The following is a 15,564-nucleotide window of genomic DNA, read 5'->3' as shown; positions in this document are numbered from 1 at the left end:
AGGAAATAAGGAAACTGTTGAGCCCTTACTTACATCCAAAACTTGAATGTAAAAAATCAGACATTTTGCCCTAACTGGTTTGGCTCAGTGGATAGAGCGTCGGCCTGCGGACTGAAGGGTCCCAGGTTCGATTCTGGTCAAGGGCATGTACCTGGGTTGCGGGCACATCCCCAGTAGGGGGCGTGCAAGAGGCAGCTGAATTGATGTTTCTCTCTCATCAATGTTTCTAACTCTGTATCCCTCTCCCTTCCTCTCTGTAAAAAATCAATAAAATATACTTTTTTTTAAAAATCAGACATTTTGCAAAACAATGAGTTCTGGAGACTGGATGTACAACAATGTGAATGTACCCACGATGTGAATCCACTTCTAAACTATGAAGTAAAAATAAGTCAGGGATCTAAACAACAGGGGGCAGCCAACCTGAAGTGACGCAATGAGTAGTGACCCATACACATCCTGTTGGCTAGCTTGAGATAAGTTATGAGAGTCTAAGTAAAAGATGAAGATATTAATACAGAACTTGATCCAGCACTTTCAATAGTATCTAAATGTGAATGTTTTTCCCCCATGTGAACAACATAGTAAATTCTTTCAATTATTTCTAAAGCTCTTTAAGTTGGTTCCAAACACTGAGGGGAAAGAAGAATAAGCAAAGATAAACTGGAGTAGTAAGCAAGTAACGACTGGGAGTAGCTGGTACAATGAACACAGCGTTTATAAATAGTGGATTTGGTTTTTTTAAAATTGATATAAGCATAAATACACCTTACGGTAGAAAAAATCTATAGCACATAAAAAAATTCAAAATTAACTGAAAAACATGTACTGCTTTTAGAATAAGAAAAGAGTGCTAAGTAAATGTTAAATATGAAAGAGAGAAAATAAGAAAACCATATGTTAAACATGTAAGATAGAAGATTCACTTTCTCTTAGTACTTACAGCATCATAGATGACCTCCACGGGCTGAGACTGAAGAACGAGAGTCTGGTCAGCAGTACTATTCTCTGGATTGGTTTCAAATTCAATTTTAAGCAAAGATGATGCAGTATCACCAATTGAAGCCACAAGTGATGGAACAGTATCCTGCTGTTTCAGACCTGTTATATACCAGTGTTCTAATTTTGCTTCCACCCTACAATCCAATGAAGAAAAATTAAGTGATATAAACACAATTATTTGTAATGTAATGATTTAAAACACAAATTTCCCTTTAAAACAACTCCACTGAGAGCCATGACCCAAGCCATTACTCAGAGTTGAAATCCAAACTTCTCAACCTAGCATTCAATAACCCTCACAGCCTAAGGTAGGCTTTTTTCTTTCTTTATTTATTTTCCTTGTCATCCACATTAAAAAAAAAACAACAAACGACCTTTAACCAACTCCAGAACACTGCAGAAGTTCCCATAATTGCAGCATGAATACAAGCTATGCTCAATACTCATGGGACTCATATCCCTACTTCATGCCACCCTAAATACTCTCCTATCTCATCCCTGCTTCTAGTCCTTTCCATTCAACTAGTTTAAGTCCCAGTTCTCCTAGGCCAAGTTTCTCTTCTACAACTGAACCTGTATAGCATTAACAATAAGGTATTAATTTTACAGTACCTTCTCACTTATGAGCTCTCTAATATGCTAAACAGAACTTTTTGAATATGCTCTCTTATCAACTACAGCATAAAGTTCTTGAAAATAGAAACTTATTGTTCCTGTAGCCTTCATAATATCAATCTATAAACAATATCCAATAAATATTTATAAAGGAAAGAGTAGAGCAAATAATGAGCTTGTCATATAACTCCGTAACAAAACACACGCAAATATAAAATGACTATCATGACACAAACACACCCACAAAATAAAACTAGAGAAGGATGACTATTAATCAGTTTTTAATACATCTTTGGGGCCTAAAGTCAAACAAAATAAAAATAAAATAAAAATTGTATTAAGTTTTTTAAAACTTACTTAAGTGCTTGTGCTCCTGGTCGCTGAGATACTTTGGTGCCCAGACCAATTATCTGAATTTTCAGTATTTCTGGAATATTTTTGTTTTCTCTTATTGTAATAGACGTGCTTACTAATTTCAGTGTCATTATATGAGCAACATACTAAACAAAAGAATGAATGAAAATTGTTAAAGATTAAATAATTATTACTTTACTTAATAATTTACTCATTTAAATTTGTTGAGTTACAGTGATCTATAAAACATTATGGTAGGTTTCTGTATCAATACACTCACTATAAAAATACATATATATTGGAAAATTCAATACAAATTGCTTGCTCAAATAGGACACTTATAAAATCCAAACCTAATTTCTCTTAAAGGTAATAAAAAACAAACGATAAAACATTTTGTGGCATAAGAATTTAATTCAGCAGCTTTCACTAAAGCAAACTAATTCAGATTAATCCTTGGGCTCAAAAACTAGACAAAATATAAAGAACATTTGTTTGATGCCTTTGGAGAGTTAATCACACACTGAGAGAAAAAAAAAAATCCTGACCCAAAAATTCATAAGTCAGGATTAGAGGTAGAACAGAGAACCAGGCAGATGATTCTCATCAAACTACACAGGATGATAGCAAGAGAGGAAGCAAAGAACAAAGTATTTACAAAATAGTCAGAAGATAATTAACAAAATGGCAATAGTAAGTGCTTACCTATTAATAATTACTTTAAATGTAAATGAATTAAATTATCTAATCAAAACACACAGAAAGTCAGAATAAATTAAAAAAATAAGATCCAACAATATGTTGCCTATAAGAGACTCATTTTAGCTTTAAGGCCAAACATAGACTAAGAGTTAAAAGATGAAAAATATATTTCAAACAAACAGTAACAAAACAAAAATAGGGGTAGCTATACTTATATCAGAAAAAAATAGACTTTAAGTTAAAAATGGTCCAAAGAGATAAAGTTATTATGTAATGATAAAGGAGTCTACGCATCAAGAAAATATAACAATTGTAAATACTTATGCATCTATGAGCATCTATATATATACTAACAGAACTAAACCATCCACAGGAATAAACTCAAAATGGATTAAAGGCTTAATGTAAGACTCAAAACCATAAAAATCCTGGATGAAAACATAGAAGCAAGACATTAAAACCTCAGGCATTTCTCATAGTAATATTTTTTCTGATATATCTCCTTGGGTAAGGGAAACAAAAGAAAAATAATGTAAATCCATCAAACTAAAAAGGTTTTGCACAACAAAGGAAACCATCAACAAAATGAAAAGACAACTCACTGAATGGGAGAACATATTCACCAATGATACATCTGAAAGGGGTTAATATCCAAAATTTATAAAAAACTTATAAAACTCAACACCAATAAAACAAACAGTCCAATTTAAATATGGGCAAAGACCTGAATAGACACTTCTCCAAAGAGGACAAACAAATGGCCAATAGGCATATGAAAAGATGCTCAAAGTCACTAATCATCAAATTAAAACCACAATGAGATACCACCTACCACCAGTCAGAAAGACTATCATCTATAAACCAACAAACAAGAAGGGTTGGTGAGGATGTGGAGAAAAGGGAACCCTTGTGCACTATTGGGAATACAGATTGATGCAGCCACTGTGGAAAAACAGTATGGAGCTTCCTCAAAAAATTAAAAATGGAATTGCCTTATAATGCAGCAACTCCATTTCTGGGTATGTAGCCAAAGAAACCCAAAACACTGATTCAAGAGAAAATATGCACCCCTATATTCATTGCAGCATTATTCATAATAGCCAAGATTTGGAAGCAGACCAAATCAGTAAATGAGTGGATAAAAATGCTGTGGTATATTTACACAATCCTATCTAGTAATAGACAAACATGGTAATTGACCGTACCTTCACTACACCTCCCATTGGCTAATCAGCGTGATATACAAATTAACTGCCAACAAAGATGGCGGCTAATTTGTATATACCGGCTGGGAGCGAAGACTGAAGACACTGTAGAAGCCAAGCAACGGAGCCGAGGTAGTGGAGACGGGCGGGAGAGAAGCAGCAGAGACAGGAGAGAGAGAAGCGGCAGAGAGGGGCGGGGTAGAAGTGGCAGAAACAGGATAGAGAGAAGCAGGCAGAGAAGGGCGGGGTAGGAGCGGCAGAGATGGGATAGAGAGAAGCAGGCAGAGACGGGCGGGAGAGAAGCAGCAGAGAAGGGCGGGGTAGGAACAGCAGAGACGGGAGCAAAGCCCTATTCCTGCAGGAATCCTCCTGCAACGGGCCTCTAGTGGAATATATAAAAAAAGAAGGAAATCTTATCTTTTGCGACAGCATGGATGGACCTAGAGACTATTATACTAAGTGAAATAAGCCAGTCAGAGAAAGAAAAATACTATAAGATTTCACTTATATGTGAAATCTAATGAACAAAATAAGCTAACAAACAAAACAGAAACAGACTCATATATACAGAGAAGGGCACATACCTTGGCTGCAGGTTCAATCCCCCCCACCCCCACCTGGTTGGGGCATGTGTGGAAGGCAACCAATCAATGTCTCTCTCTCTCTCTCTTTCTCTCTCTCCTACTTTCCTTCCACTCTCTCTAAAAATCAATGGAAAAAATATCCTCAGGGGAGGATTAAAAAAAATTAAGAAGAAAACTCATAGAGAAAAGGTAGTATCTTTAATAAATGGTTCTAGAAAAACTGGATATTAAACTGGACCTCATCTTGTACCACCCACAAAAATTAATTTGGTAATATAAGATAATACAGTAAAATGAAACAAACCACCTCTTAGACCACCTAAATAATTACCTGTTTGGGTAAAGTTAGGTTGTGGGTGCTCTCACTATAACCAATAGCTGTGAAGAACTTATCTTTTTCCTCTGGAGTCATAAGGTCATCAATAGCTACAAAGAAAAGACAATATTTTAAACTCGATTGCTTCAGTTTTACAGGTACAATAAAAAAAAAATCAAACCAAACTAATAAGTGCTCTAAAATCAATAAAAACAAATGCTAAAGCAAAAGCAGCCAGGTGATTTCCTCTAATATACTAAAATATCATGCCTTTGCTCTTTTAGATCAAGAAAAAGCAGAGAGACCATTAAGGAAATTCAGGTCTCCTATATGGATTTTTAATTCCCTAAGTATTTTAAAAACTAAGAGAAACTTCTAATTAAATATCCATGTAAAAAGTAACAATTAGGAATGTTAAATGTAGTGATTTCTGAATTTCAACTTTTTAAATTTCACACAAATAATTTTTCTCCAAAAAAAAAAAAAAATCAAAGTTTTGCTTTAATTTGAAACACAGAAATGTGCCAGCCTGATGTATCTGCTTATATCAGGGGTGGGCAAACTTTTTGACTCGAGGGCCACAATGGGTTCTTAAACTGGACCGGAGGGCCGGAACAAAAGCATGGATGGAGTGCTTGTGTGAACTAATATAAATTCAAAGTAAACATCATTACATAAAAGGGTACGGTCTTTTTTTTTTTTAGTTTTATTCATTTCAAACGGGCTGGATCCGACCCGCGGGCCGTAGTTTGCCCACGGCTGGCTTATATGTTTGCCACATTGAGCTACTTTTATTTCAAAAGTATCTGTATGTGTATATGTGTGTGTGTGTGTGTATATATATATATATATATATATATATATATATACATATATGGCTAATATGAAAAATGTCCTCTTGGGAGTTCAACCAGGAGACGAGGAGTTCGATCGCTTGCTATGATGTGCGCTGACCATAGGGGGTGGCGCGGAATGAAGAAAGGCACCGGCTGGCAGCCAGCAGCCAGCAGTGGGGGAAGGAAAGCCCTGGGCAGCAGCTGGAAGGCCCTGATCAGCCCTGATCACCAGCCAGGCCTAGGGACCCTATCCGTGCATGAATTTCATGCATCAGGCCTCTAGTTACGAAATAAAATTCAACCAACTGGCTAAAATATAATTTATATAGTTTGTCTTATCAGAATACAATAAATTACTTGACTTGGAACTTACTTTCAGGAATCAAAGATTCTTCATCTTTTTTCTTACTTTCCTTCTTACCCCAAAACCCACTAAACCAGCCTCCACGTTTCTCGCCTGCATCAGTAGACTTGTTCTTTAATTTCTGCCCGGACCGAATCACCTAAAAAATCAAAATTTAAAAAATGAATTAAAGAGTAAATGTCCTCTTCATTTTCAGGTATAGTCGGGTAAAAACAAAGCTTAACTTTTTTAAACGCTAGAATAGGTTAACTATAGTCAAGAAAGACAGTTCCTTCTGAAATGATGTTCAACATGTGATTAATGTAGTCTATTAATTTACTTTACACACCTACAAATAGCATTTTGCTGCATTTTGTTAAGAATTATAGTCAAGGATTCCAGTGATATGTCTCTCAAATTTTTAAGTTAGGGTGCCACTACGACAGCATATTTCTGAGCAATATATCTTCCAAATATTTAAGTTAAGGAGCCACTGGGACTGAAAGGATAATGCTTCCACATTCAAAAGTCTGGCTCCAGGATGAGTAAATGCAGTCCATGAAAGCCAGAGTATACAGAGGGAAATCCTAGAGGGAGAAGAGCCAGAGAATGGGATATCTGGGTAGAAGTCTGCACAAACCTCAGTCTAACCTAAGCTTCCCATGTATGAAACTGACCTCAATGAAAGTAGCAAAGGTTCAGAGACCTGAACTGAGATATAAACCATCTGCACAACTCTCAAACTCCTATACTGTTCATGTGCAAAATAGACCCAAACCAACATACAAAAATTGAAAGAAACAGATTGAGATTTGAACCACTATCCATAGAAGGCATGTGCTAACATAAAAATGTCCAACAGTTTCTGGAGGATAACAGGACACAGAGACTACACAATATTCACAATGTCCATAAATATAATCAAAATCACTTGATATATGAAAACAAAACAAACAAAAACCTAGGAAAATATGACCAATTATCAAGGAAAAGGGTAATTAACAGATGCCAATAACCAAATAACCTAGATGTTGAAACTAATGTTACATTAGATAAAGGAAAATACTCTTAAAGTTACTAAAATGTAAGAATTTTGGGCAGAAAAATAAAATCTTTATAGGAACTCAATAGGAATTGTAGACCTGAAAATGGCAATGATAAAGGAGGAAAGAGTAAACTTGAAGACACAGCAATAGAAATTTTCCAATCTGAAGAACAGAAAGAAAAAACATTAGAGGGAAAAAAAATGAACAGCCTCAGGAACTTGCAATATATCAAAACATCATAGATATGTATATATGGACCTACATATGTACATATACGTAGAGGGCCGCCTGGGAGGCACCTAGGCATTTTCTTATTATTGTCAGCTGAACTCAGAGCATAGGCAGCCACGCCCTGGGAACATGCTTCCCCAATAAGGCTGGACATGTTAATCAGGCAGGGGCGGAACTAGATATGTAAATCTAGGCCTTTAAAATAAACCTGCTGTGTGGCTCAGCCGCTTTTGCCGCCTCTCCATCAGAGAGGATGGCGCCCACCTGGCCCCAGCTTAAAATCTATTTCTGCATCTTGGTCTTTCTTTAATTTCTTAATCCCCAGCTCCTCCACTCAAGAACCTGTCGTTTTCCCGTGCGGGTCTCGGGAAACAGAAACAGCCCACCACACATACACATACATATTTATTTATGTGTGTTCATAAAATCATTGTAAGAAATAATAGCTGAAACATCTCATCTTTGGGAAACCTAATGGTCAATTCTCAGTCTTCAGGTCAGTTGACCAATCAGATGCACCTGTCACAGTTGATCACTCCCTCTTCCTTGAACTTCTTTCTTCACTTGGTTTTGAGGATATTATATTCAGAGAACTTTCCACCTATATTTCTGGCAACTTCTCCATGGTGACCTTTACTGGTTCCCATCTCTCTGACCTATAAACAATAGAATGCTACAGGTCTTTTGCTAGAGTCCACCAATTTTCTAGCTACTCTAACTTACTAGTAGGTAATTTCATCCAATGTCATAGCTTTAAATGCCATCTGTGTGCTGACCCCTGCTAAATTTATATCTCCAACACAGACTTCTAAACTCTACATTCACGTATCCAACTGACTACTCCATATATCCACATTAATGTCTGAATGATAGCTAAGCTTTATAGGTCCAAAACTGAACTACTCATCTCCTATCTCACCCAAGCTTGTTCCAGCTAGTCTTCCCCCTCTCATTACATGGTAACTCCAACTTCCCAACTGCTCCAAGACAAAATTCTTAGTCATCTCTGATTTCTCTCTCTTAAAATCCAAATTTAGTCCGTTGGGAAATAATGGCTCTCCTTTAAAACATATGCAGAATATTTTTAATTTATTTTTTATTAATTTCAGAGAGGAAGGAAGAGGGAGAGATAGAAACATCAATGTTGAAAGAGGATCATTGATCAGCTGCCTCTTGCATGCCCCCTATTGGGGATCGAGCCCGCAACCTGGGCATGTGACCTGACTGAGAATCCCACTTCCAATGGGGACCTCCTGGTTCATAGGTTGATACTCAAGCACCGAGCCCCACTGGCTGGGCGAAACATATCCAGAATTTGTCACGGAGGCATCACTCCATCGTAACCATTCTCAGCCACACTACCATTATTTCTCAAATATTTCAAGAGCATCCTAACTAATCTCTATTTTCAGTTTTGCCCTCCTTTTTACAGTCTGTTTTTAAGTTAGCAGCTAGAGGAAGTTTTAAAACCTAAGTCAGATTATATTATTCTATTCATGAAATGGCTCCCTAATTCAGAGTAAAAACCAAAATCCACAAAAATTTAAAATTGCTTTTAAGACCCTACAGCAAGCATGTCAAACTCAACGGCTAACACAGGCCAAATAAACAAGGTTTAAGTTTATGTGGGCTGCAATAAAATAAAACCTTCAATTTTCAAAGAAACATAGGTTTATTTTGATAGAGACATGCTGAATACTAAAGGCTGAAATAAATGAGAAATCGTAAACATAAAATAGAACATTTTAATAAAAAATAATATTTTTTCTTGAACATTAACTTACCAGACACTGAATAACTGCACAAACTAATAAGCGTAACAAAAATATACCTATTTTTCCTGTTCTTCAAAAGCTAAGTATTTCCTGTTGCACACACCAAACAAGTCAGTACAAGACTAATGACGTGGCAATAGTCTGCTAAAATATTCGCTGCTAGTATTAGTGGAGAGAAAAGGTGCGCCTGTGCGTAAGGGAAATCAATGCAACACGATTATAGTAATCAGTCATTACCGAACATTGTAGTTCGTTATTTATAATCATGTATAACAGAATATTGTAAAAATTAAGTTATGAAATTTTATTAACACTTGGAGTGCGGGAAACGAGGTAAGTCGGCTCGCGTGAATTTCGTGTACTCCGCGGGAGCCGTCTTTAACTCGGTTCATATAGATTTGCGGTGGAGTGCGGGAAACGTGTAAACTCGGGCCGATTGTAACTGCGTATTACCAAATATTTGTTTGTAATCCACCCTTTTGGTGGATGGAACAAAACCAAAAGACAGAGCCATCTTATATTTTGGCGGGAAATTCACCCGCACTCCAAGTGTTAAAACACTAGAGGCCTGGTGCACAAAAATTTGTGCACTCAGGGGGGGCCCTGAGCCTGGCCTGTGCCCTCTCACAGTCTGGGACCCCTCAGGTAATGACCACCTGTTGGCTTAGGCCCGCTCCCCGGGGGGACTGGGCCTAAGCTGGCAGTCAGACATACCTCTGGCAGCCCAGGAGCCCTTGGGGGATGTCCACTTGCCAGCAGGGAGCAGGCCTAAGCTGCAGTCGGACATCCTTAGTGCTGCTGAGGAGGCAGGAGAGGCTCCCACCACCACCACCGCTGTACTGGCAGCCGTCAGCCTGGCTTGTGGCTGAGCAGAGCTCCCCCTGTGGTAGTGCACTGACCACCAGGGGGCAGCTCCTGCATTGAGCGTCTGCCCCCTGGTGGTCAGTGTGTGTCACAGTGACCAGTCATTCCCAGTCGTTCTGCTGTTTGGGGTCAATTTGCATATTACCCTTTTATTATATAGGATTTTTTCATACCGTTATATTGGCTGGGCCGCAAATATATTCGTTGTGGGTCGAATTTGACATGCTTTCCCTACAGAATCTAGCATCCTCCATAACTCCAACAATCACCACTCCAACTCCTCCACTACCTTCCTTCTCTGACCACATTAACCACCATTTCTCCTGGCTCTCAACACTCTACTCACCTTAATAAGCTAGTTATGTTCCCACCCCAAAAACCTTTCAACTTGCTATATTCCTTCTGATTGGCACACTTTCCCTCAGGTATCTTTCTGGTTGACTCCCTCATCTTCTTCAGATCTTTGCTCAAATGTATCCTTCTTAGTAAGACATTCCCTGACCATCTTATTTAAAACTGCAACCCCATTATGATTTCTGCCTAGCCTTAGCATTCTTTATATTAATTTCTACATTATTTTTAATTACTTTTTTGTTTATTATCATTCTTCCTATTATAATGTAAGGGATTTTTGTCTGTTTTGTTCACTTCTGAATGCTAATGCAAATGATAATGATGATGATAAAGAAAAAAGTCACTTGTTTAGTAATTATTATATGTCAGGCACATAACAGTCTAAGTGGGTTACATCAATTATCATGCACTACTCACAATAACTCTATGATGTAGGTACTATATATTAATCCTTTTACAAATGAGGAAACTGAGACACAGAGAGGTTAAATAGCCAGCCCAAGGTTACACAAGTATTAGTTGGCAAAGCTGAGATTAAAATCCAAACCATCTGACTCCCAGGTCCACACTCTTTAACCATAATGCTAGTATAGAGATTTCCAAATAGTGTGATGCAAGAATTTCTAAAACACACAAAACTGGACTAATGGTCAGGTATACTGACCTCTTTACTCTTAGATTGCCATAAAAAAAGGCAACAGACAACACAAGAATATCCATGCAGTGTGAATAAGTCAAAATTGTCAGACTTGCAAAAAATACATTTTTGATACTCCACAGAATTTTAGTAATTACTTTATGTGTGCCATAAAATAAAAAAATTTGAAAATCACTATGTTAGCGTGATGGGTACTCAATGAGTATTTGCTAAGTATGAATGCACAAGTATATATGCTTCAATCCCATTCAAAAACAGAAGCATGTGTATGAAGTTTTATCAATGTAAAAAACTAAAACAATATACAGAAATGTATTAGCAATAGTTATCTTTAGTGTGTGACATAATGGGTGGTTTCTATTTTCTTTTCTTTTTTTTTGTAGATCAGTATTTTCTAACTTTTCTATAATAAGTTGTATTGCACTTGTAATTCATTTTTTAAATACCAAAAAAAGTCATGTTACAGAATTATAGAAAAAACACAAAACAATGCAGACAAGGTGCCAACTGAATTAAATCAGCATTTATAAAACACTTATGAACAGACTGATTCCAATTTTGGGGGGAAAAAGAAGGGGAGGGGAGGAGAGGGGAGGGGAGGGAAAAGAGAAGGAGAGGGAGAGGGAGGGGAGGGAAGAGGGAGAGGGAGGAGAGAGGGAGGGAGAAAGAGGGAAAGAAGGAGGGAGAGAAGGGAAGAAAAAAGGTCAGTGAAGTGAAGGAGGAAGGAATGGAGGGAAGAGAAAACAAAGCAAAGATAAAGTGAAAGAAATGGCAGCTAAGAAGCATGGCGGAAAGACCTAAGAGTCTGTATGTCAAAAATGTTAAGTTAGCATTCAGTGTTGTTGGAATAATGGATCACTCTTATTTACTTTCTATTGCGGGGGGGGGGGGGGGGGGGGGGGAGTTAAAAATTTTGTCATAAATTTTTTTTAAGTTTCCCCTTAATGTCACCTTCCCCTTCCCCCCAATATTTCAATTTTTTCCTGAGACAAAATTAATCTGTGAAAATTCAACCTTTATTCTCAATTAAGCAAATCTCAACAACATCCCATGAAACTTAGCTCTCTTGATCCTAGGTTTAAAGGAGTAGTTGTAACATGTTTAAAACATAAAATCAGCTAATAAAAATAATTACCTCAACTTGTGCTTGTTGCCTTGCTAAAATTATGTTAAAAACATCTAGAGTCTTCTCCAAATCCTGTAAAATAAAGACAAGGAAAATGATCATTAGATAGAATATTTTTTTCTTCAATGATATCCAGGCTTACTTATTAGTCCAAGAACAAACAGTATTTGTGATCGAATGAAAGTTTAAGTATAAATTTGAATATGCACTTAGCTTTTACATTTTTAACTTTTGCAATATAAAAAATAAGTTTTCCAAGGAAGTAAATCCTCAGTAAGTATAAAAATAAGAATTTTAATGAGACCATTACAATACATAGATAGCCATATATGCAATGGAAACAAGAATATCTAGAAGGGGTATTATCCTATAGTTCTTACTTCTGACTCCCTCTATTCTATATTATTTTATAATCATTGTACTAAAGGCACCATTATAAAACACAAAATTTTTAAATGTAAAATTCTGCAAATCACAAATAATCTAAAGTAGAAAATGATTTGGGGAATTTACATAAAAGTATGTAAGAGAAGCCCCAGTCATTGTGTTCAGTTGGTTAGAGCATTGTCTCGTTCACCAAAAAGGTTACAGGTTCAGTTCCTGGTCAGGGCACATACAGGAGGCAAGGGATCAACAGCTCTCCCTCATATCAATGTTTCTCTCTCTCTCTCCCTCCCTCCCCCTTCCTCTCTCTCTAAAATCAATAAAAACATATCCTCAGGTTCATTAGATTCCACAGACAAGTGAGATCATACAGTATTTTTCTCTGAGTGGCTCATTTCACTTAGCATAATAATCTCCAGGTCCATCCATGCTGTCTTAACAGATAAGAGTTTCTTCCTTTTTATAGCCATGGAGTATTTTAAACAAAACCTAATAATAGAACCAGAGTCTGAGATGTCAGAGGGAAGGTGGGTGGGGTGTACAGGATGAAAGAAGGTGAAGAGAATAGCCAAAGAACATATATGCATAGCCCATGGACATAGACAACAATGTGGTAAGGGCCAGAGAGAAAGGAGGGCACGGTCTGGATGGAGGGGGGCAAAGGAGAGAAAAATGGGGGACATCTATAATAAAGATAACAATAACAATAACATATTATGTATTTATTTATTTATTTATTTATTTATTTATTTATTTATTTATAATCCTCACCCAAAGATATTTTCTTAATTGATTTCTAGAGAGTGGAAGAGAGGGAGGAGGGGGAGAGACAGAGAAACACTGACATAAGAGAGACACATTGATCGATTGGCCTCCCGCATGCACCCCTACCAGAGCTGGGGAACCTACAACCGAGATATGTGCCCTTGATGGGAATCAAATCTGCAACCCTTTGATCTGCAGGACAACACTCTAACCACTGAGCAAAACCAGTCAGGGCAAAAAATAGAATATACTTTTAAAAATATATCCTCAGGTGAGAATTTTTTAAAAAGTAATCCTAGTAACCTGGGTGTCAGGTGCTCTAAGTGTTATCTTATGCATATCTCACAACTCTATAAAACAGATATTGTTTCCATTTTGTACATGAGAACATGATACCTGAAATGTTTAGAAACTTGATACTTTTTCTAATATATAATACTGGTGATTGTCATATGCTTCATAATAATAGGAATTCAATTCTTTTTTAATATATTTTTATTGATTTCAGAAAGGAAGGGAGAGGGAGAAAGAGACAGAAACATCAATGATGAGAGAGAACCATTGATCAGCTGCCTTCTGAATGCCCCACACTGGGGATCGAGCCTGCAACCTGAGCATGTGCCCTGACTGGGAATCGAACGGTGACCTCCTGGTTCATAGGTCGATGCTCAACAACTGAGCCACACTGGCCAGGCAGAATTCAGTTCTTTACATTATGAATTTGTGGCAGAAAGTTATATAATCAAAGTCAGATGATATTAAGCAACTTATATATTCAGTATGGTGTTTTTCTTTGTTTCAAAAGGGGGTAAGTAAGACTCCTCCTATCTTGAGAATAGAGCTGTTTTTTATAAATAATAATTGGAACTATTTTTTAAAAGCCACTAACAAACCTAATAATATACACCTAGCTAATAATAAACACATCTAACATTGATTTTCTATACATTATTACAAATACCAAACATATTTCTACAAATCGTTTACAGTAACCGCATCTTATCTAATATGAGGATGGGTGAGAAGGATTTTTCAAAGAAGATAAAAATTGGGGGGAAATACTGTGCATTTTCCCATAAAATTCTCTCAAAAGAGATAAACACTATTCTTTCTAAATCATATTTTAATACAAATTAAATTTATAAAAATTAACATTAAAGGATGATTTAACAAATAATACCTTTCATCAACATATGCAAGATATACCTGAATTTGTTTCTGTATTTCTTCTGGGACTTTAGTCTGGGTCAGCTTGGTTTTGTAGGCACATTTATAACTCTTGAGCAATTGCCTGTGATTTTTTATGTTACTCCATGACCACATATGTGTAGACCTTCTTATATGAACTTCAAGAATAGAATCAATTGCATATTTCCACCTGCAAATCAAAAATTTTTAATGCACATCTGAATATAGAGGTTTAAGAAAAAGCAGGAAAATAGCTTTGACTTTAGACCTAACCTGTTATACTTTTTGTTATTAACTCTTTTCTTGTAAGAGCTCCATAATAAGAGTTCAATTTCCCAGTATAATTTTCTGACTTAAATAGATTATGAAATGAACAAAGCACTCCAGGAAGAAGGTTTATCAAAGCAAAATCACAAAGACACAAAATGATTTGCTGTGCAAAATTAATAGCATCCAATATGGTTAAAACATTGAGTCCATGTGGATGACTAAAGTGCAATAAGACCAAAAAATGTTGAAAGTCTTGAATACTAAATTAAGAATTTGGAAATAATCTGGGAGCAGAAGTACAACAGAATGTATTTATGAAAAAAAGTAACAAGGACATAATATAAAAGATAACACTCTATGTCTATATAAAAGAAAAAAAGTAGCTTCATTAAGTGGCTTTAAACATGTCTTAACTTTGAGAATCCCTAACTATATGACTGTATGTTTCTTATTTTTAAAAAAATAATTCTAACTTACCATTGTCGACCATTGGTATGAAGTGGTACATAAGGTTTATATTTCCTGTAAGGGGCATTTCTAACCATGTAATCCACTGACTCCAAAAGGTCAATCATACTTAAGTACTATTAAGACAAAAACAAACTTATATTGATTAGATTGCACACATGAGTAAACACTAAATAAAATAAAGCTACTTAATCGCCCATCTGACCACCAATATAACAATTCTGTGTGTCTGGTAAATAGCTCAAATAGAGGAAAACACACACATGTAAGGACTGTAGGTAAGATAAAGAAAGGGGCAAGTTAGCTTCTTCCTCTTTATTTTTCATAATACATTTCTACCTAAGGGTTACATATGGCTTTTCAGCACTTAAAAGGTGGATAATCTGAATGTAAATGTATTCTAAGTGTAAAATATACCTCAGATTTCAAAGGCTTAAGGAAAAAAAGGATGTATAATACCCTAATTTTTAACATTGAA

At 36.3% G+C, this 15,564-nt stretch overlaps 1 protein-coding gene across 3 annotated transcripts in view; it reads right to left on the bottom strand.

Moving 5' to 3' along the window:
- The window catches only part of VPS13C (vacuolar protein sorting 13 homolog C), a 183,367-nt gene that overhangs the window by 118,233 nt on the left and 49,570 nt on the right, over window positions 1-15,564 (bottom strand). For all 3 annotated transcript variants that reach the window (XR_011472254.1, XM_070421598.1, XM_070421608.1), the window contains 7 exons: window positions 15,096-15,202; window positions 14,367-14,538; window positions 12,021-12,083; window positions 5,988-6,117; window positions 4,794-4,888; window positions 1,975-2,117; window positions 944-1,136 (listed from right to left, as the gene is read on the bottom strand). Coding sequence is in view for 2 of the 3 variants with exons in the window: in XM_070421598.1 (XP_070277699.1) it covers window positions 944-1,136; window positions 1,975-2,117; window positions 4,794-4,888; window positions 5,988-6,117; window positions 12,021-12,083; window positions 14,367-14,538; window positions 15,096-15,202 (903 nt within the window). In the remaining variant the exon portion in view is untranslated. The remainder of the gene's footprint in view (window positions 1-943; window positions 1,137-1,974; window positions 2,118-4,793; window positions 4,889-5,987; window positions 6,118-12,020; window positions 12,084-14,366; window positions 14,539-15,095; window positions 15,203-15,564) is intronic.

Source organism: Myotis yumanensis, unplaced genomic scaffold (assembly GCF_028538775.1).
Source record: "Myotis yumanensis isolate MYYU_CA2020_CCGP unplaced genomic scaffold, mMyoYum1.0.hap1 SCAF_1, whole genome shotgun sequence".
Lineage (NCBI taxonomy): Eukaryota > Metazoa > Chordata > Mammalia > Chiroptera > Vespertilionidae > Myotis > Myotis yumanensis.
The sequence above is the reverse complement of the archived record's forward strand: the minus strand, read 5'-3'. Positions and strand labels throughout refer to the sequence as shown.